This window comes from Misgurnus anguillicaudatus, chromosome 5 (genome assembly GCF_027580225.2).
Source record: "Misgurnus anguillicaudatus chromosome 5, ASM2758022v2, whole genome shotgun sequence".
NCBI classification, from domain to species: Eukaryota; Metazoa; Chordata; class Actinopteri; order Cypriniformes; family Cobitidae; genus Misgurnus; species Misgurnus anguillicaudatus.
In genome coordinates this window covers 41,463,266-41,485,397 of record NC_073341.2, presented here as the reverse complement: position 1 = coordinate 41,485,397, position 22,132 = coordinate 41,463,266, and the positions used below count along the sequence as shown (strand labels likewise).

At 37.9% G+C, this 22,132-nt stretch overlaps 2 protein-coding genes and 1 long non-coding RNA gene across 8 annotated transcripts in view; all 3 read left to right on the top strand.

The window, feature by feature from the left end:
• Positions 1-1,324: 1,324 nt before the first annotated feature.
• ap3s1 (adaptor related protein complex 3 subunit sigma 1) lies at positions 1,325-7,974 on the top strand. 3 transcript variants are annotated; one of them, XM_055169124.2, is made up of 7 exons: positions 1,325-1,532; positions 2,898-2,989; positions 3,077-3,188; positions 3,259-3,330; positions 3,415-3,522; positions 4,115-4,171; positions 7,447-7,644. In XM_055169124.2, exons 1-6 carry the CDS (start codon positions 1,464-1,466, stop codon positions 4,163-4,165), a joined length of 504 nt encoding a protein of 167 aa, XP_055025099.1. In that variant the 5' UTR covers positions 1,325-1,463; the 3' UTR covers positions 4,166-4,171; positions 7,447-7,644. The 3 variants fall into 3 exon arrangements, with proteins under 3 accessions (XP_055025099.1, XP_055025100.1, XP_055025098.1); XM_055169125.2 differs by having other exon boundaries at positions 1,326-1,532; positions 4,130-4,171; XM_055169123.2 differs by lacking the exon at positions 4,115-4,171 and having other exon boundaries at positions 1,328-1,532; positions 7,447-7,974.
• A 1,585-nt stretch (positions 7,975-9,559) lies between these two features.
• commd10 (COMM domain containing 10) lies at positions 9,560-19,743 on the top strand. Of its 2 annotated transcripts, none has more exons than XM_055169122.2 (7): positions 9,560-9,713; positions 10,000-10,090; positions 10,169-10,279; positions 10,373-10,528; positions 10,686-10,799; positions 19,317-19,373; positions 19,456-19,743. In XM_055169122.2, the coding sequence occupies exons 1-7, from the start codon at positions 9,685-9,687 to the stop codon at positions 19,492-19,494; spliced, it is 597 nt and encodes a 198-aa protein (XP_055025097.1). In that variant the 5' UTR covers positions 9,560-9,684; the 3' UTR covers positions 19,495-19,743. The 2 variants fall into 2 exon arrangements, with proteins under 2 accessions (XP_055025097.1, XP_055025096.1); XM_055169121.2 differs by having other exon boundaries at positions 19,314-19,373.
• Positions 19,744-20,543: 800 nt separating this feature from the next.
• The window catches only part of LOC129414994 (uncharacterized), a 48,429-nt gene continuing 46,840 nt past the window's right edge, over positions 20,544-22,132 (top strand). For all 3 annotated transcript variants that reach the window (XR_008634652.2, XR_008634650.2, XR_008634651.2), the window contains exon 1: positions 20,544-22,080. This is a non-coding gene — a long non-coding RNA (uncharacterized lncRNA). The remainder of the gene's footprint in view (positions 22,081-22,132) is intronic.

Genomic DNA, 22,132 nt, shown 5'->3' with positions numbered 1-22,132 from the left:
CCAAAGCATTTGCAGCTAGGCTGCGTACAAATAGTGCAAATAAAATGTAAAAATAAAACAAAGTATATAGTGCAAAATTAAAAGTTAAACAGTAGGCAATAAAATAGATAACATTAAAGAATAGCAACAAAAAGGTAAACACAAAGTTAAATAATACATTTGAAGTGGATCAAAAACGTTCAGGAAACTTGTCATAAGACAAGAACGGGTTTTGGTTTTAAGACAACTTTTAGGAAAGGTTCTGATCCACTTCAAATGTTGACTAGTGTAGAATAAAGCTATACATTAAATTTATAAACATAAGATTATAAACATCAACATATAATAGGGGACCAAATTAATAGAAAGAACACATTTAAGAAGATTTCATTGAAGCCGATTCTTTAGTTTAAGCCCCGTAAAAAAATCATAAATAAACACACTGATGAGATAAAAATAAGACCTTACACATTTCAAAATATGATTTTCCAGTCATGTTGTGTATAATTCAGTAATGGTTTAGAGCTCTCACGCCATCAGGTGGTGGTTTATGACAGGTTTTCATCAGAACCTAACCTTACTGACACTGGCAGTCTGCTGTCTTTATTTTTGAAATATAAAGTTTTAAAGCATACAGAATACTCAAAAACATACAATTACAAAAATTTAAGAAAGCTGTTCAAACATTTGTGTGATATGGTAAAAACTATGATACTACCGTTTAGTATAAATAATAGCAATATGTAAACGAGCTGTGTTCTGATCATGTGCCCTACATTTTATTACATTAGGGATGTCTGAGCAATTATTAAGCATAAGAATCAATCAAACTCTTAAAGAAAAGTCACATGCAAATTCGCATGTGAAATGTGTGTTTTTTGGAACTTTTTTGTGGGATGACATGTAAAAAGTCACCACATTATGCACATCTAATCACATGGGGTTCACACAAAAAACACACATTTGAAATGTTTTTCACATGTTAAATTGATGTTATTCACATGTGATCACATGATTTTTTTGTAGGGGAATGCTTGTCAATCGTGTATTTTTAAATTTCATTAAAACAATAAATCATTCTTCAAGTATAACTACCGATATTATAAGTTACACTGCTGCCAAGTTCGGTTGAGAACTTTAAACGTTATTGTGTGTGTGTGTGTGTGTGTGTGTGTGTGTGTGTGTGTGTGTGTGTGTGTGTTTTTAAGTAAAATCGCATTCACTTGTTTGTGTACTCGTTTGTGTTTATAGCGCTTGCCAGGACTAATATGGCGGCGCGTTGACAGCAATCGAGCGTCCAATGGGCGGTCTATTATTTACTATGTCTATGTTTGCGGACGTCACGCGGACAGTTTCCGGTGTGCACTCTTCCGCTGTGTTGTGCGCGTGAGTGAGTGAGTGTCAGATTCCTGTAACTATTAGTTATTGATTATTTGAAGATTATTAATCTCTTACACCGCAGCTGAAAGCGTTCATCCGTAAACATGATTAAAGCCATTCTGATATTTAACAATCATGGTAAACCACGACTGTCTAAATTCTACGAGCATTACGTGAGTAAATCAGCTGCTGTTTATTATTATTATTATTATTAATGTTATTCAGTAATTGTTGTCTGTTAATTGAACATTCACATGAATAGTTTAACATTACGCGTTAACACCAAAGGTTTGAATTTATTGCGAATTTGTCGTAGCTAAATAAAGGATTTGAAATGCATTATAATGTCGCAGATATATAAAGGATGAAACCCGGTGCAGTGGTGCTGTGTTTAAATCCCTTTCTTCTTCTTATGTAAGGAAAAATGTTTGATAATTGTGTAGATAAACAGAAGTCCTTTGAAATATTAAAAAGGGTCAAAGTTCATCATCTCGAGTTACACGATCAATTTTCACCTTCTGTTTGTTTTATCAGCACAAGCAAACAGCAAAGACGAATATGAGCTTCACAATAATATCCTGTACAAAACGTAAAGTAATGTAAGCACAAAAGCTTTTTTTATTCAGATCTTATTATACCATCACATAGAAATCAACACATTTCTCTCTTTATAAATAGTTTGTGTTGTGCTGTAAACCCTACAGGTGACGTCACATCGGTTAATGTCCTCGTCATCTGTGTAGACAGAATCAGATAATCTTTCATTATTTGTATATTTGTAAACAAACTCAATGTGTGTTGTGTAATGAATCATAAAGAGAAGAGAGTCACGTGACGAGTCTCATAAACAGTGTAACCACACATGCAGTGACCTTCACAATAGTCTCATTTGACACGGGCTCTCTTCTTTTAATGTTGATCTTATTTCATGTCTCTGCTTTCAAGTGTTAAATCTTTATAATGTAACAAATGATAAAATATATAATTTTTTTGTGTCTTGTCTGTCTGTCTTCTACTTTATTACATGTTGTATATATTCAGCGTTTTCTAAAGGCTGTTAACAATCAAAGCGGGAACTGCAGTGAAGATTTATTTGTTAATAAAAGCTATTTATTTTGACAAGGACTTTGTGAGATTTTGTTTATCAGCTCTTTGAATGACACACGAGTTTTGTATTTAAAACGAAACCAATTAAACCCATAACAAACACAAAAGTTTATTCTTATACGCTTTAAAATGTACTTTTCAAGATCACTCACAAACAAACAAACATCTAAAACTAAACTTTGCTTTAGCAGTTTTATGGAGGTCTTTAATCCTGCAGAGTTAAGGGTCCAAGCCATCTGAAGCAGCTGATCTGTGAGACGGTTAGAAACATCCAGACAGATGTGATGGAGTTAAAGCTAAACTCTGCAGGACTTAATGAAGGTTGCCAGCGTGGCATTTATGTTATGAGTGAAACAGCGCCATCATTTGCTCAGATTGAGACATTTCTCTATTTGAACGTCTGAATAACTAAATCTATCTGTTTTTAACAGACTGAAGACACAGAACAACAAATAATAAGAGAAACGTTTCATCTGGTGTCCAAGCGAGACGAGAACGTTTGTAATTTCCTGGAAGGGGGGCTGTAAGACTCGCAATCCTAAAGAGTTAATGATGAATATTATAATGTCTTTGTATCATCCGCTCATCGTGTGATGTCACGTGTGTTCAGGTTAATCGGCGGGTCGGACAACAAACTGATCTACAGACATTACGCCACGCTGTACTTTGTGTTCTGCGTGGATTCATCAGAGAGCGAGCTCGGCATTCTGGATCTGATTCAGGTGCTGATGTCCTCGTGGCTTTAAAGTCCTTTTGTTTGTGAGGCTTTGGCTCATGTCTCTGTTTCTGCAGGTGTTTGTGGAAACGCTGGACAAATGCTTTGAGAACGTGTGTGAATTGGACCTGATTTTTCACATGGATAAGGTAAAGCGTTGATTCACACACGCACACACAATCAAGTGTTTTTTTTTTTATTGGATGACGAGAGGTTTCTAAATGTGACTGCAGGTCCACAATATCCTGGCAGAGATGGTGATGGGAGGGATGGTTCTTGAAACCAACATGAGTGAAATCATCACGCAGGTGGAGGCCCAAAACAAGATGGAGAAATCAGAGGTGAGCACGACGGTCGTGCACGTGTGAGCGGGCATGTGTGTGTGTGGTGCGCATGTCCCAGAATGCCGTTCTGTGATGCTGTTTGCTCTGGCTGCTCTTCTGTGATGAAACTGAAGATCAAACTCTTTGTGTCAACTTCTTTGCTTTTCTGCTATTACGAGAAACAAAAGTGGCGTCCGGTCGAATGAGGCTTTATTACTACAGAGAGCATGTTGTAAGTGTCTGGGATTATTTCACTGAAAACTGAGCAGCACAATGTTTATTTAATTCACACACACTCACATTCAATAGACAACAGATGCAGTCATTATATCATTAAAGAAAGCGTTACGACCTTCAGCTAAAGCTCTCGTTATCTTTTAATGTTTTAGTGATTATTGTCTGTAGAAATTTGCTTAAAGAAAATGAAGTGATAGAAACATGAAGCTTCATTTCATGACAGCGTTGCTCTTAAAAGAGTCCCATGGGAAATGGATCTCCCCGATGGCTCACTGCATATGAATGTGTGTGCATTGATAGGACACACGTCACCTTTAAATGAATGAAATGTCTGTAAACTGTTGTAACTATCTCTCTTCCTCACTGTCTCTAGTTTCTCTTTCTGCAGACGTTTATCTTTCAGTCTCCCAGGCAGGACAGGTAGACACAGGTACTGCTGTTTATTCAACATGCAATACTGCAGCCGCTCTGCCTCAGGACCAACATTCCTAATCCTCATCAGGACATGGAAAATTACACATTACTGAAGCTCATGTGACGAAATAACTTGCTGAATATTAAGATATTACCAGACTGTCATTTGTAAACGACACATAAACTTGTTTTGACAGAAAATGGCCGATAGTGCCTACGCGCACATAGACTCGGCTCAGATGTTATTAAAACATATACTGTCTGTGACTGCAAATCTTCACCATTCTGAGCAGGTCACTGTTATCCGAGGATTTTGGCTGTAAATATGTTGTTGGGAATGTTAGTCCTGAGGATCACAGGTTAGAATAGAGCAGATCTGTCTCAGTATTGACCCAGTAGATCTTTAGCATATGGAGCCAGACACCATTAGTGTAGTGCACAGACACAAAGATATTGTTGACAAAAATACAATGACAGCTAATGTTTGGTAAGTACAATATGCCGATATCTCCTGTTGTTTTGGCTGTTCAGTGTTTGTCTGAGCACTGTCCCATGATGCATTGCTACAGCTGAACAGATGGCATGTAAAGACTGACTGCTTGAGTATCAATTACTAACCAGGCATTTTCATTAAAGTAATTAAATAAATAAAAAAACTTAAATCAGATTTACCGTTTCATGATAGAAAACTGAAAACACGTTCAGTTCAGAGTAGACGCTGTTTTGTGTGTGTGCGTGTTTGTGGCTCATTCACATGATGCACACATACAAAACAGCTTACCAATGACCTGTCATTTATCTGTGTATATAGTCCTTGTAAACTCTGTATGGTCTGAACTGAATGCTGCTCAGCTCAATGTAGAAAGGCAGAGAGAGCCGCGCATTTCACCGGGAAAGCAAGACCTGGCGCTCGTGGCCCGATAAAGGCGACACAGAATCTGTACAGATATGCTGGACACTTGCTAGATTTGTCGTTATATAATATAAAATAAATCTTGCAATAAAGTCGGTAAGTTGGCAACGCTGCCTTAGACGCCGTCTGTTACGTGAGCAAGTAAACCCCACCCACTCATTAACATAGAAGTTGAATTCGAAACTCATGAAATAAAAGGAAACATAAAATGAAAAGTCAACTTTATGTTTTAATTAGTTTTTTTGTCTCCATTATTTTGTGAGAATTAATAAATAAACCTTTTAAAAATGTATTTCACATTTGCCTTTTAATTTTAATTTTGGCAACCTCGAGATTGTAGTGAAATTAATTCTTAAATCATCAATTGCATTTTTTTTATTTAACAGGGGTGATGTATTATCACCTTGAAAATAAAAATGGAAATAATTTCATTTAAGCTTCAATTTTGGCACATATTTTGCGTACAGTTTTCCATAATGAAATGGTACATCAAGTTTTATTGTATCATTCATTTATTTACATGTAATGAACTGAAAAAAAACTTCCATACATTTACATAAGTATATTACAGCTAATCCAATGCCATACGCGATTAAATCAGCTTTTTTGTTTATTCATGTAAGTGGAGTGGAACTCTGTATAAACCCAATTGGGTTTTCGTTCCCCTCCTACTGTATCCTATGTGATATCCGTGCAGAACAAAAAAAATATCAGAATCAGACTGACAAACAAATGCAGTCAGTCAGTCTTTACTTGTGCTTATCAGTTAGTTTCAATTCAATGAGTCTTAATTTGTGTATTGAAATGCTTATGATCTTTATTATTTTAGCACTGAAGCACAGTTGCTATATGAGATTCATCTGATAGTTAATAAGGTGGTGTGCAAGTCAACATTACTGACAGAGCTTACTTGTGTTACACAAGTAGGCATACAAAACATTACAGTTTCACCAACTAAACTACACTACACAACATGGAGAAGGTCTGAATACATTTAACCTGTATCTTTATTCATTTGTAGTTTATTGTCATGATGTCAGAGGAACTGAGCCAATGGTTGGATTTACGGTGTAATTCTGTAGTTTAACGAGCAGGGGCGTGACGTCACCATCTGATTATTGAGGAGAGCTTTAAGTTTTAAAATGCTAAAGGGATACTGGCCAGGGGTGACATTGGACCCATGGTTTGCTCACCCTCAGGCTGTTCGAGATGTCCATCGTTTTCAGACAGGCACATTTGCAGTTGTTTTGGAAAATGTCCTATAGATCTCGGTTTTTGGAATGTATGGATGTGGGGTCCGCCGCCTTCGGGCTCGGGGATTGTGCATCCATCTTTCAGAGAAGTGGTCCAGGCGGCTCCAGGGGGATAAACAAAGGCCTTCTGAGGGTAATCAACGCAGTTTTGTCGTAGAAATATCCACATTTATCCCCCTGGAGCTGTGTGGATTGCTTTTCTGGGGGATGGATGCGCGGTCTTTGGGCTTGGGGGCGGTGGACCCCGTGTCCATGCATTTTAAAAACTGAGATCTATAGACGTTTCATCGGACGCACGTGATACACGTCTGGATCCGAACCTTACTTCCGGTTTTGTTTTTTTAACGGTCTGACTAGTTGCTAAACTGATCTCTTGAACAAATGCCTCGTCGAAAATAACAAATGTTTTGGTTTCCTATGTGCTGTTTTTTTTTTGCTTGTTATATAAATAAACTGCGTTTAAAGTACTTTGTTGTTATTTATTCTTAGCGGAGATTACCGGAAGTTACGTGCGGACCGCGACAGCCGCTTGTTTATGTTGTTACTGCTGAAACGGTCTAAAGGACATTTTCTAAAATAACTGTAGGTGTGTTCGTCTGAAAATGATGGACATTTTCGATTTCAAACAACTTGAGGGTGAGTGAATCGTGGGTTTGGTGTCATTTTTGGTCAAACTATCCCTTTAAATCCAGTTAAGTATGTGTGTCAATCAGACTCAATGAATCGTTTGCACATGATGATTCTTTACACATTGAATGAAAGTCAACACAAATATCATCATGATGAGTTATTCCTCCCGTCATCTGTTTCAGATTTACTTCATATTCTTTACACATTCTTTGGCTTTTGTCGCGTTTGCTTGCCTTTTCCTCCACATGATTGTTTTCTTTCATTATCCCTACATTAAAATGATCCCTCTCTATTCTTTCATTACAGCTGAAGGTGAAATGTGAGCATGCGCAAAACATCGTGCCTGTCTCTGTATGTGATGTCGAGCATTTAGCGTTCAGATTGACAGATCGATTGTGATTGTGTCTGTGTGTGTGTGTGTGCGTGTCTCTGTGTGTACAGTACATTCTCCATGTTTAATTACTTGTATGTGTGTGTGTTTGTGCGCATGCACAGGCTGGTATCGCGGGGGCTCCGGCGCGCGCCGTGTCGGCCGTCAAGAACATGAACCTTCCAGAGATGCCCAAGAACATAAACATTGGGGACATCAGCATCAAAGTGCCAAACCTGCCGTCGTTTAAATAGTGCACTACTGTGACTGTGTCTTTACAATCAAACTGTGTTTACCAGAATCAAAGCAAAACTCTTTCTACATGACTGATATGAAGATGTACGAAGTATTTATTGACTCCTCTTTGCTGCAGGTCACGTGTGCGTGTGTGCGTGCGTGTGTGTATAATCATCACAGATATGAAGGTTGGGTGAAGTATTTATTGTGTGTATATTTCACACCTAACAAACATTCCAGTATGGAAAATATCTAAATGATCATGTCTGCTTAATGATATCGCTTATAGTCTATGTATGTACTATTCAGAGTATTTTATACATTATTTCTCTTTTCTTACGCAGTTGGATTTTAATTGGTGCATGTATTTCCTTTATGCTACAAAATAAAGTGGCGGAGTATTTTTTTCTTTGCAACTTGGCTTTGTCAGTTTATAAACTGTCTAAATAAAAATACAAACACTCAGATTGGTATGTAACATCCAAAACACACCAACACACCGACGTCTTTACTTTATGGTTAAATAAAGGACTTACATTTGAATTCATATATTGTCCCCTGCGAAAATTAACTAAAAGTGAAGTAGGCCTATTTGTTTTTTTCATGTTGTAAACGCATAGTTAAACTATGGTTATAGCAAACCACACACACATATATATATATATTTGCTAGTAAAAATATAATATTTTGCAAAAGATTGCATTTCTTGTTTTGATGTCTTAGTGGCCAACACACTTTAATGTTACATTTTTTTTTTCGATTGCTAAACGTCAGTGGGCACAACTGGAGTCACATGTGCAAAACTCTAACTACAGTCTGCACAGCAGCAGTTCATGTGAACCAAACTCTAGTTCATCTTTCATTGGTTAAACACAGTTTTCAAAACTCTACACACTTATCCCATGACTTTAAACACAACCTGCACAACACTGTGGATTTACAGCACTTTGTTCAAATGCTAACACACTGCTGTCAAAACTGTGTGAACCACACATTCAAAACAGAATTGATTTCAGCCTTGTGCCTTTCAAACACTGCTGATTGCAATTTCATATAAATATATACATTTAACTATATATAAATAGATATAGGTAGAGCTCAGAAAGAGTAATTTTGTGGAAATGGAACAAAGAAGACGGGTTTGTGGAGGGAGAAGGGTGGCATGTAATGGCCTGATGCTAGAGAGAGGCAGGATTAGCCCCTCAATCATTTGTTCAAATTACAGTATGTACTTTTAGTTTCTACCTTTTTTCCTCATTACTGTAATTCTGTAAATTATTACAAACTAAGCAAACTGCTAATTTTCCTGCTGAAAAAAACAATAAAACCATTACAGAAAATTCTAATGGTTTTATTGGGAATTTTATTAGTTTTAATGGAATATGACCAAAAACACACTTCAGTGTAGTGGTTTTAATGATAAAAACGAATGGTTCCTATTGGTATTTTAATGGAAACCATTAGAATTTTCTGTAATGGTTTTATTGTTTTTTTCAGCAGGGTTGTTATGTTCTAAAAAATGTAAATTAATCATGAGAAAGACTGTCACTCTTTTCTTAGAAGAAAAAAATTACTTCAAATTGTTCAAACTGTAAAGATAAAAAGTTAGTATTTTGTGTATTGATGTTAGTGTTTTTCCTCTCAGTGTGTTGTGAGTGAGAGTGTGTGTTATCTCAGTGAGGGTTGTGTTTAGTGTTTAGCTGCACTGAGCTGTTTTGAGTCATGTGTTAAGAGTTGTGTTAGTTGTAGTGAGTTTTGCAGGTGATGTGAACAGTTTGGCTCACGTGACTTTTGGTAGTGCGGACTGTGGTTGGAGTTTTGCACGTGTGGCTCCAGTTGTGCTCACTGTCGTTTAGCAATCGGAAAAAACTGTAATATTTTGGCTTTCATTTATTGTATTTTCATACTTTCATTTGACCATTTTTAAGATTGCCCATGAGACAAAACCTATTTCCCTGTCTGATGTTTATTTGAGCAATAAAATAATCTGGAATGTTTAATAGATTTTTCTGCATTTTATCTCTAAATAAAGACGATGGGCGTGTTGTCGAGCTGACGTCACGCGTCACGTGCTTGAGCGGAAGGAAGTGTTCGTGTTTCATAAATTGAAGTTTAAAACAACAAAGATGAATTCAATGATCACAGAGACCCAGAGGTAAAGTTACTACTCGTTTACCATGATTTACACACGGTTGTACGTCTGTGTATGTTTGGCGACGTAATGAGCAGAATTGAACCGTTTTAAATGATCTGCGTAAAGAGCTTTAAAACACTTAAACTGCACAACACATTGTATCTTTTATGATAAGTTTCTTTGTGTGTGTGTCTCGTATTCATGTATGTTTGTCCTTTACACACCATTTGATATAAGATAGTTTGTGACTTGTTATCGATCCAGATGTGTATCTCTGTATGTTCATGAGGTTTGATTTGTTTTTTAGCATTAAAGAGGCTGTGGTTTATATCAACTCCATCGACAACAGCAAGTTCTCTCGTCTTCTGTCTCGAGTTCTGCACAAGCTTCATCTGAAGGTCTCTCTGTCAAACCTGCATCAGTTTACACATCTCTCATCATTTCATGACTTTCATGTTTGTTTGTTTGTTTGTTAGGCAGAGCGATCGTTCAGTGAGGAAGAAGAAGAGAAATTACAAAGTGCTTTATGTCTGGAGAAAGAAACTCTTAAGCTGGTGCTGGAAACCGTCTCCTTTATTTTTGAGCAGGTGGATTTGACCTCATCTCATCTCATCTCTGAACTGATATTTGTTTGAATGTGATTTAAAGTATGAAGCATGAATCTGAAAGTGTTTCTCCAGGCCGTTTATCACAGTGTGAAGCCAGCATCTCTAAAGCAGCAGCTGGAGAACATCAAGATTGTGTCTGATAAAGCCCAAGCGTTCAGTCAGATTTGGGCTGCAGCCGGTCCAGATGAACTGGAGAAGATCAGACAGAGGATTTTTGCACCTAAGACTGTGAGTATGTGAGAGATCTGACCTCACACGTGGGGAAAAACTAAAACTTTTACTGTTCCTTGCATGTTTGTTACAAAACGTCTTGGTTATGCCATAAGTAAATAACATGGCTGTAAATTGTGATAGTAGAAATAAAGTTTGTGTTGTCATCTTCTAGTTGGTTCAGGTGGGCTGGCAGCTCAATCTTCAGATGGGTCGATCCGCTCAGAGTAAACTCAAAGCACCGCATGCTGTTCTGGATTTAGGGCTCCGAGCGGAGGACGGTACAGAGGTAAACACTCACTCGTGGAGACTGTCAATGAATTCTGCCAGTGTCCTCTGTTATGATGACAGAAGATGCGTTACAGTACTGCACCTTTAAAATCATTTAACCCCTTCAGACCTGATTATCCAGTGTTTACGGTCTGCCTTATTTTGATTGGTTGATCAGCATTTTTGATTGGTTTGAACCACAAAACGTGATGTCTATTCTAGTGGATTCAGGGTCTGAAGAGGTTATAGTCCTTTTGCGTTCAGAGTATTTTGTACTGGACAGTGACAGGCCTGAGAACAGTAGGAGTAACATTAAGCTTGGCTGTGATTCCTCTAAAGTGTCTGCTGGTGGCGCTGTGGTCATATGTATAGACTGCATCACATGTGGATTCTTATAATGTAGATCAGATGATGTCTAAAGCTCTTAAATCGATGCCAGTGCGCGACTCCTGCTGTGCCCAGATTTTTATTTTGAGAACGTCTTAAAAGCAAAATGTGTCACAATGCTATGAATATTACTATATGATATTATTGTGTGTGTATATATAATATAATAATGTTATTATTGCAGATATTATTGATTATTTTCTCAGCATGTCACTTTAACATTTTTAGCACAGTTAATATAAACTAAAAACTGTCTGACTCGTTTGGTTAAAGTAGTTTTGTTTTATTCATGGACACTCAATCTAAAGTTTCACATGCATCATACAAACATGCTTGGAGTAATTATATTCATGTCTATTTAAAGTTATAGCTTTAGTAAGATTTAATGTGAAAACAAACCTTTTGAATTTAAGAATGTGTATTACTGTAAAGCACATTTGATGTATTGTTTAATGTCTTGTACTTCGTTAAAGTTGGACAGTAATTAGACAATATTATAATATACTCTAAATCAATGGATTATAATAATGAATACAATAAAGTGCTGCATTATATAAACAGACCTCAGGTTCAGTGATACTGATCTCTGATCTGTTGGCTTGTTTTGCTCTCGTTTCATCTTGATGTTAAAGATGTGAATCAGTGATGTCTGATAATGTGTGGGTGTGTATTTTGTCTGATGCATTCAGAGACTGGCACAATGAGATGATTGTTGACTTGAAGTGTTTGGTGTGGGAGATTTAATCTGTGGAGGAAGCTGTGAGATTATAATGGAGTTGTGATAACAGAGGTGTTTTTGGGAAACGGTTGGTCTTGATCTGTGTCAACTGGAACGCAAACCTGATCAATCATGTGTCTTATCTTAAATATCCTTCTGTGTTATTATACACATCGTGAAGAATCAGCCGTGTTCACGCCGTGTGTGGGCCGAGGCTGATCTCACCAAAAAATGTTTTTCTTTCACCTTCTGGAGCTGAATGCTTAAAGGTGACATAAAGTAGTCAAATGTTTTTTTTTTTTTTAGAGAAGTGTTATAAAAACAAAAATAAATAGAAGATACAGTCACAGAATGAATGCAGTGAAGTTTATGAATGCGACGCGTCACACGAGGTCTTTCTTAAGTTTAGACTGCGCTTGTTGTTTATTCCTCATGTTTTCATCAAAGGGGCTGGAGGCTTTCACTTGTTTTTCTGGGTTTGGTCACAGAGGAATGAAAAGTCTTTGTTGAATTCTCGATGGTGTAGCGTCGACCTCATTCACCATCAGCATGTAATAAAGAGAGTCATTAAACATCTCGTTTCTTCTCTAACATCAGTCAAGAATTATAAATATAACCCATTTCTCTTTTGAAACTGTTTTTTTGTGAATATCAGTGCAGAAATGTTTCATAACCTTAAGCTAGTAAATATCACAGTATGTGCCAAGAACAATATTTATTCGGTAGAAAGACGCTTTTGTGGCTTGTATAGTTTTGTGAGTACGTACAAGTTTCATGTGTCAGAAAGGTTTATACCCAAACCATAGCAAACCTTTAGTCTTGTGACCTGCTGGCGTGAATGTAAGTCTGTTTGCGAGTGGTGGTTAAGCGCTTCACAGATCTCCACACAGCGCTGTGCTCTCTCCCACACGCTGATGCTATTGTCTGCTAGAAAGCACTAGAGCGTGATGTCACATCTTTGTTTGCTTCTCTTTCTTTTGATTGGGTTTGGCTGAAGTTCAGCGTGTGGGGCCCACGTTAGGAGCGCTTGGCCTTCCACGAGGAATGAAGCATCTTCTTGTTAAGGAGGTATTTTGTGTAAATCCGTGTCACACGGTTGTGCTCAGCACCGTTTCTGGATCTGTGTTTCTTTTGCTGACTAGAATCTTAATAGCATGTTGATGCAACTGCAGATACGTTTGAAATCATGTAGGAATGTGTGAAAGCCTTTAATTCAGTGGTAGAGTAAATCGGTGTAGTATTGTGGTAAAATAGCTACAGGTGTAATTTCTTTTCATACAGATGTTTGAATTTGATATGTGGTGTTGAATTCTTGTGTGTTACTGTTGTACAGTTTGTATAATAGACAACAAGGCCTCTCAGTGTCCACATGCCTGAGACGTCCACAGGAGCGTCTAGGTGATTTCTGAAGAGGCTTCTATCCCTCTCAATAGACTCGGTCTGTCTCTCGCTCTCGCTATGGACAAAAGGATGTTAATCCAAAGCAGGAATTTGGTGTTGCTCTTTTACATTCACTGTGTTTCTGTAGTTTCCAAGCTGTAAAGACTTGTATATTTTGTTCTTTGAGCTTAATGTTGATGAAATGTTTTATTTTAAAGCAATGACATCATGTACAGTATCTCACAAAAGTGAGTACACCTCTCACATTTCAGGAAATATTTTAGTATATCTTCTGAAGGGACAATACTATAGAAATTAAATTTGGATATATTTTAGAGTAGTCAATGTGCCGCTTGTATAACAGTATAGATTTACTGTCCTCTGAAAAGAACTTGACATACACCCATTAATGTTAAAATAGCTGCCAACAAAAGCGAGTACACCCTAAGTGATGATAGATGTATATCATTTAACCATGAAAAGCCATAAGTCCTGTTTATCATCTTCATGTTTTCATCTGGTTAACAGGACCATACCAATGTGTGTATGGTCTTCAGAAGAGGATTCCTTCAGGCACGAAGGCCATGCAAACCGAGTTATTGCTGTGTATGGACTGAGCACTGACAAGCTGACCTTTTGCGACCTGTAAAGCAATGTTGGCATCGCTCATGCATCTGTTTTCTTAAAGCCCCCTGATGCACAGCACGAGGACTCAACTTGTTTGATCGACTCTTGCGTGTCTTGTTCTGAGTTCTTGAGAAACCTCAGTATGACCCTGGCCACTGATCTTTTTATAGCCTATAGGCCATTTTTCTGAAGAGCAACAATTCTCAAATCCTCAGCGAGTTTTTAACCATGAGGTGCGTGTTCAACATCCAGTGGTCAGGATGAAAGAATTGTTTTGCTCTAATACAAGATACACACATTTTTAACATGAAGATGATAAACAGGACTTGTGGCTTTTATGGTTAAACAATAATATACATCATTACCATTAACGGCTGTACATTAAGTTATTTTCAGAAGACAGTCAATCTATACTGCTATACAAGCGGCACATTGACTACTTTAAAATATTTCCAAATTTAATTTCTATAGTATTGTCTCTTCAGAGGATGTGCTGGAGTATTTTCTGAAATGTGAGGGGTGTACTCATTTTTGTGACATCATGTATATTTTTGAAATGATAAACACAATCAGTCGTCTTTGATCTGGTCTGTTGAAGGATGAAATGGTTTCATCAGTGATTTTAAAACACGTTTTGAAGGAGAAATGAAGGTGCTTCTGCTCGTGTCTGAACAAGCGTTTTGTTCGAGTGTCGTCTGAATTATAGATGCGTAACCAAACAGTGGGCTGCAGGAATATCTGTAGTGAAGATCTCATGATGTCTTCAAAAATAAAACCTACATAATTGGATCAGTATCAGGAGAAACTACAGAGTCTTATAAGTGATTTTTATGTATGACTGTTGTATGTCAGACTGTATGCTGTAATCCCAGTGAGATCTTTAATGCCGTAACATTTAACATCAAGAGTCAGACTATACCAATCATTCTGATTGAAGCAGCACTGACAGTCTTTTATTGCCCTTGGCTTGTAAATCATCATCATCATCGCAGCAGTGTAACGTGATTGCTGTTGACCTTTGCACTTTGCAGCTGAATGGATTTCTTTCTCTGATGCCAAGAGAAATGAATATGCCAGCGTGTTTATACCGTGCTGTCATGTCATGAGTTTCTGTTTTCTCTACTACAAAATAAGAGATAAGAGATGAAAGATGCCAGCATCTGTGAGCAGTTTCAACACACATCATCTCTCTCTCTCTCATATAAGCATGGGTGATACAGGCAGATCAGAACACATCAGATATCTTTGTCTTCACTGTTGTTATCAGGCCGTCATCAACTGATATGCATTTATTTCTCAGCAGATCTCAGGAGAAGTCTCTGTTGTTGTTTTGCTACTGCAGTGCATGAATAGCTGGGTTTCCATCACACTGATTTTATGCGCATTTTGAAGTATCGCATCAAAAACGACTGATGGGAACGCCAAATTTCGATTATAAATTTGCAAAAACGTTCTGACTGATCGTCTAGCTGTATCAGCTGTCTTTATCGTTTATGTGGCGCGACGCTGTCGTAATGCCCTTGCTGCTCATGCCTGCATTAGAAACTCTGCATTACTTCTTCTGTGCAAAGATTCTTCAGTTTAGCAAACAAGCAGCACTGCTAGTTAATTTATAACTTGCCCTGTTGTGACTACATGCCAATTCACTCGAACAACTTGATGGAAACGCACCTCGTTCGGGTTTGTTTGTTTTTCTTCATTTGTGAATTTTGACAAGATTCGCTTTACATTTGGATGGAAACCCAGCTAGTGATAATTCATCTTTAACCTTTCATGTGAAGCACACAAGGTCACAGAAAAATAAATGTAAATTAAATGTTGAATTGATGCAAAAAAATTATTTGCTGCCTTAAATTTTTTGTGAGTGATCTGATGTATCACTGTGATGGAACAACCAGGTGTCACTTTTTTACTGAGTAACGGACGGACGGACAGACGGAGAGAGACAGAGAGACAGGCAGGCGCAGAGACAGACAGTTTTGATGGATCATTATTAGGCTACTATATCACATGATCATAATATTATTTGCTGAGTGGAAAATGAGGTTTGTGTTGTGTCTGATGGTCCTGTGACTCTCTGTGATTGGGGGATGTGGTTTATTCTAATAGAGGAAGCAAAAATCCTCATGAGTGACCACAAGCTTTAGTTAACAAATGAAAAGGTTCATGGTGATGTCGATGTGATCATAAATCAGACCATGAGGTGATGAACCCTGTTTGTCACAGACATTGTGTTTTAAGATGATGTTACTGATTGTGTAATGTTGATATTGCTGTTATCTGTAACTCATCTTCAGTTCATTACAGTTGAAGAATAGGCAATAGATGGACAAACTCTCATTTTAAAAGAATATATCAGGTGTTGACCAGTAGTATTATAATAAAATATCCCTTAAAAAAAACTACAAAAGTAAATGCGGTATTAACCAACGCTGTCATAATAACTTCATCCACTGCTTAATACTTAAAGCAACACTATGTAGTTTTTTTTACCTTTAAATAATGTCTCTAATATTATTTCAGTGATAGAACAACTTTTAACTGGACAAATTGTACTGTTGCTGCAACCTGAGCAGCCTCCTAGCTGCTACGAGCACACTCTGAAAGTGGCAGTGGAGGGCACAGATATGTATAAATGCTAGATGTCTCATCCGCGCTGCTGGCCAATTGAGTGGAGCGTCCGCATTTTGGCGGCCATCTTACCACAGGGCGCTCGCTCACTCGTAGCATTGAGTTTTAATGATGCAGGTACTTTTAAATGACCATAACTTGCTTAATTTTTTTACAGATTTTCAAACGGTTTGGTTTGTTATAAACGTCAAATATGTACCTATATATGTACCTGCATACCTATACTAAAAAAAAATAAAAAATTCATGAAACATGTTAAAGCATCCAGAAATATAGCCACGTTAATAACGTTTGTAAAAAAACAAACCGTTTAAAAATCGGTAGAAAACTGAGCAAGTTATGGTCATTTAAAAGTACCTGCACCATTAAACTCAATGCTACGAGTGAGCGAGCACCCTGTGGTAAGATGGCCGCCAGGTGATGACTGTAGGGACTCGGCCGTAAGACATCTAGCCTTTATACATATCTATGGTGGAGGGTAGGAAACACAGCTCCACCCCTTCCCCGCCTGCGCTTTTCAACCACATGGGGAGCTGTAAGTCATTTTTACATGGAAACTACATAGTGTTGCTTTAAATAATATTTAACTTTAGACTGTCTGTAGTCCAGTGTGTTTGAGATGAAGACAGACAGATCTGCTCATTGACATGAAATGGATCCTGTCCATCATCTGGAGACATCACATGTGTGAAAGGATTCAGATAAGATTTCTGAGACTCGATCTTTATATATATTTACATTTACACATTTGACAGATCATTTTATCCAAACTAACTTGCAGTGCATTTTTATCAACACGTGTGTTGCCTGGGTTTGAACCCATGATTTGTTGTGATGCTGACACAACCCTTAAGCTTTACATGAGCGTGCGTGTGCGTATTTATATTCCAGTATTATTCCTGTGGGTCCCGTCGGCTCGTGATTGACATCCAGCAGAACTTTACATTCACATTGAAACGGCAGCTGGGTCTCCTGTGACCATGGCAACAGTTCAGCTGAACACTTCTGGGTTTTATTCTCTAAGATGGGTGTGCGGGGAGGTTTTAACTCTTAACTTCAGTGAATGCAAAATGAATGAATGAATAAATTAATTATTGACTTTGAGAGAAATATTTGATTTGATTTGATTTACCCTGTTACTGAATGTACCACTCCAAGGTGTTTTAAAGGAGACATATCTTTAAAAAAATATGTCTTTTTTCATGTTTAAGTGCTATAATCAACCTAGAAAATATGATAAAGATCAACCCAGTATCTTAGTTTTGGTAAACCATTATCTGCAAGCATGTGAAAAAATAGGTCATTGAAATTTGGCTCCCTTTGTGATGTCAGAAGGGGATCTTATTATAATAATAATAATGCCCTTTAAGCTGCACTATCCAACCACGGCACTGAGATTTAGTGCAGAGATCAGCTCATTTACATTTTAAAGGACACACACAAAAACACCACATTTTTGCTCATACCTAAAAGTGTCAATTTTAACATCTTATAATAAATGATCTGTGGGGTATTTTGAGCTTCACATATGTACTCTGGGGACACAAAAGATTTATCTGACATCTTAAAGTCTTGTGAAATGTCCCCTTTAAAGAATGCCACGGTACTCCTGTCCAATAAATACATTTGTTGTTGTTGTTTTGTGTAATTTAACTAAATTGCTTCTTGTAGTCGATGCAAAATGAAATGAGGTCTAATCAAATCATCTGGTTTTCTGAAGTGCGTTTAGTCACGTTGTGAAGCTCTGAACAATACCAGGGCTTTGATCGAGTCCTGATATATAGTTCCTCTTAATCTGTCTGATCATCTGTCCATCTTGCTTGCCTTACACTGTTGGGGAAAGTTACTTTTAAAAGTAATGCGTTACAATATTAAGTTACTCCCCAAAAAGTAAATAAATGCATTACTTAGTTACTTTTTAAGGAAAGTAGTACATGCGTTACTTTTAATTTACTTTTGCATTACTTTTTGTTACTTGTCTAAGACTTGATACTCAAATAATGTATACATTTATAAAGTAATGCGTTACTTGACTCCTTACTTAAGTAATATTGTTACGTAATGCACGTTACTTTTATTGCGTTAGCCCCAACACTGTTGCCTTATGTTTGTGAATTTCTTCATTAGGGCTTTCTGCAATGTCTCCTCTGAGTTTTACAGACCTTGTCCTTTATCTTCATCTCCTCCAGATTGACTTTAAGTTGACTTTCATGTCTGTGTGCGTCTGTGCGTGCGTCTGTGCGTGTGTGTGTGTAAAAACCTGCTGGAGTCGCAGCAAACACCCTGTGATGGGCACACGTCTTTAGCGTTAGATATGTCAGAAGAGTCAGTAAACTCCTGATGAATTGACTCCTTGATTCCTCACATCTCGTATGTATGAAGATTGTTGTGTGTTTAATGTTGTGTTAGCTGAGAGCGTCTCAGACTGTTGATGTTCTTCAGATATATAAAGAGCGGAGAATCTTTCACAAATGAATCTGAAGGTTTCCTCTTGTTTTGTCTTAGCGGGTCTGCTAAAGATCACACTTCTCCTTTGACTCTTAATTATGGATAATAATGTTGTGTTTGATTAATGTCTGCACCATTAATGTGGACCGACGTGCCACGTTCTTGCCCTGAAGAGGTCTTCATCATCCTCTGATATAGTGTAACATAGTGAAGGTTCTTTTGAGAATAACATTCACCTCCTGTTTATATTCACATCTGTACAGTATCTGTAATATTGATATACTGATATTGAAACAGCTCATAGATCAGATTTTGAAATGAGTTTCTTTTTTTGTCTTTTAGCAGCTGGAGGATGTTTTTGTGGAATTTGACCATCAGGAACTATTGGACTTCTACAATAAGGTGAGCTTGATTTGTGTCTGATGGTCTGATCTGCTCAGGTGGTCTGCTTAAGACTGATGAATGTTGTGTGTTTGTCTTACAGATGGAGGAGATTCAGACACAGCTCGACTCTCTGAGCTAAAATGCAGTCATTTATTGTTTGTATATCTTGTGGATATGTAGTGAATTAGGGTTAGATAAGCTCTTGCTCTGTGTGTTTTACTGAGATCTAACAGGAACACAAGACACCGTCTGCACACGTTTGTTTTGTTTGTTTGTTTATTTCATTATGATTAAATCATATTTGCCTTTAGTTTCACATAAACCTCTGCCTTTGGCTCTCTGGCCAGAATCGTTGTTAAAGTGTTCATTAAATGATTCATTCCACCTATGTGGTTTATTTCTGTGGTGTTAATGGAGGTTAAGCACGATTTCTCTGGATGGTTGACATTATCTAACGCTCTAGTTGCTCATTCACACTAATGATGGTCTGACTCGCCATCAGCCGCCCTATCTGTGAATTAGCAGTACATGTTTTTAAGTGCTGGTATTTTCTGCCCAATTTACCGTCTCATCCACATTGTGAAAGCGCAGATCGGTCAACAGATGGTTTACGGTCTATTGAAGTGATCCAGCAGCAGCAGATGTAAAGCATCACTTCACAGCTTTTCCTCATTCTTGCTACTTGCAGAAACTACAGAGACACAATAGCAAGAAGAGTTTCAGTTTTCTCAAATGATTTACCTGATTCTCCTCACATGAATGTGTCGAGCTGTTCACAGGGTTAACACGCTGCTACAGTAATGTAACAATCTGTGGGGTTTAATCATGTTCCCGCTGATCCACTGCTCTCCCTTATCTAACACACCTGACTCTGATCATCATCATCATCTCATTAGATAAGGGCTTCATATACTGAACTAAGGGTGAGTTCCACTCCCCTAGTCTCGTGTAGCCAGACCTTCAAAACCAATCACAGTTTGTTTCATCTAGCGTCACGTTTCGGACTCCCCACAATAACGAGCCGGCTGGCAACAAGTCAGTTATTGAAATAACCAGCCGCAACCAAATAGTATCTAAATAAACAACATTACTCACCATAGGACAACGTTGAGCACTTCATCAACAGCCACACCAATGAGACGATCCTGTTAAACGTCAGTTTGAAGCATATCTCTACACTTTTTAACACATACAAGCAATTCAGGAGAACCAAACTTTTAAACTCCACTAACTGCCTTAAAGAAAACTCTTGGACGTCTTTTAGAGAGTCGATGCCGCGAACTATGCATATTTTTGAGAATCCAATGTTTAGCTGATCATGATAACTGCTCATTATTATCCACGTGAACACGACTGATTCTCTTCCTCAATGGAACATCAGAGCTTTGTTTTCCAGGGACTGAAACTAATCGCGACACTCGCGTCTCCTGGATATCCGTATTTTTTCCAACCAATCAAAGACGACTTTAACATTCTCACAGGGTTTCCAGAAAAGTGTACGAAAAACATCAGACGTTCAGCCAACAGTTTAGGGGCGTGACGTCTGAGGCTGAGACTACCACTCCCCTTTCAAACACGCACTTGTGATCTTCAATAAGCACTTCACTCGCTGCCACGGATGTTTCTCAAACACGAGGATGCGTCCTAGGCCGTATATCTTGACTGACATGTCATCACTCAACGTCAAAGGACATCTCAATCTGAAGGATGCTTCATTCTGCCACTTTTGAAGGATGCCTGAACTGTATCTTTCTTGCCTTTAAAGGTGACATATGATGAAAATCTGACTTCTTCCACGTTTAAGTGCTATAATAATATAATAATATGGCCCCTAAATCTTCACTATCCAACCATGGTACTGTCATTTAGTACAGAGATCAGCTCATTTGTATTTTAAAGGACACACACAAAAACAACACATTTTTGCTCACACCTACAAAGTGTCAATTTTAACATCTTATAATAAATTATCTGTAAGGAATTTTGTGATAAAACTTCACATACATAATCAGATTAAATCGTGTTAAGTGTCCCCTTTAAATCACCCACAATACTTTCAAAAAACATTGCGAGAATCAAATTGCCAATATAAGTCAAACATTGGTAGGAAACGAGTGGGCACAGGGCTCACCCAATTTCAGTATTAAATGTATGTTTACGTAGGCTACATATAAATTTGTTTTCTTTTATTTTGTTGTAAATTAATCATGTAATGTAAACTGCACATATTGTGAGACCACAACAGTTGATAGATGAATTACTGCACTGTATTCATGAAAAGATTTTTAGTGGTGATATATTAGGCTTGTTCGACTTCATGCGGCGCTGCTAGAACTGACAGGTGGATGACGTTAAAGTGCCGCGAGAGCGAGACGAAATTACACTTCGTATGATTTCTCGAATCGTTCTCGCGGTACTTTGACGTCCTCCGGCTGGCGGTTCGTGCAGCGCCGCATCTCGTGACCACAGGCGCGGGAACCGTTATGACGTTGCCATGGAGACTTACAAGAAGCACTGGCCTAGAAAAGACGCATGCTCCATAGGACGCGTTATTACGTACATAAAATCGAACACACACGATGCGTTGTTTGTACGTCATCAAGGGTTAGACAGCGCGATCCATTTAAACCCATTCAAGTGTTCCGAGTCAACGAGATTGGGAGAACGTTGCGAGGGAAGGACACACAAATTTGGAGTTATACACAGCTTAAAGTGTGTCAGACAGGTAAGAGGACACGAAATACACAGCACGATTATAAACCACCGCCATTAACCAA

Excerpts from the sequence above, each read along its gene's own strand:
- ap3s1 (XM_055169123.2), top strand. The coding sequence starts at position 1,464 with ATGATTAAAGCCATTCTGATATTTAACAATCATGGTAAACCACGACTG. Across the intron at positions 3,189-3,258 it reads GCATTCTGGATCTGATTCAG|GTGTTTGTGGAAACGCTGGA; the intron begins GTGCTGATGTCC and ends CTGTTTCTGCAG. Across the intron at positions 3,523-7,446 it reads ACAAGATGGAGAAATCAGAG|GCTGGTATCGCGGGGGCTCC; the intron begins GTGAGCACGACG and ends GCGCATGCACAG.
- commd10 (XM_055169121.2), top strand. The coding sequence starts at position 9,685 with ATGAATTCAATGATCACAGAGACCCAGAG. Across the intron at positions 10,091-10,168 it reads TGCACAAGCTTCATCTGAAG|GCAGAGCGATCGTTCAGTGA; the intron begins GTCTCTCTGTCA and ends TTTGTTTGTTAG. Across the intron at positions 19,374-19,455 it reads TATTGGACTTCTACAATAAG|ATGGAGGAGATTCAGACACA; the intron begins GTGAGCTTGATT and ends TTTGTCTTACAG.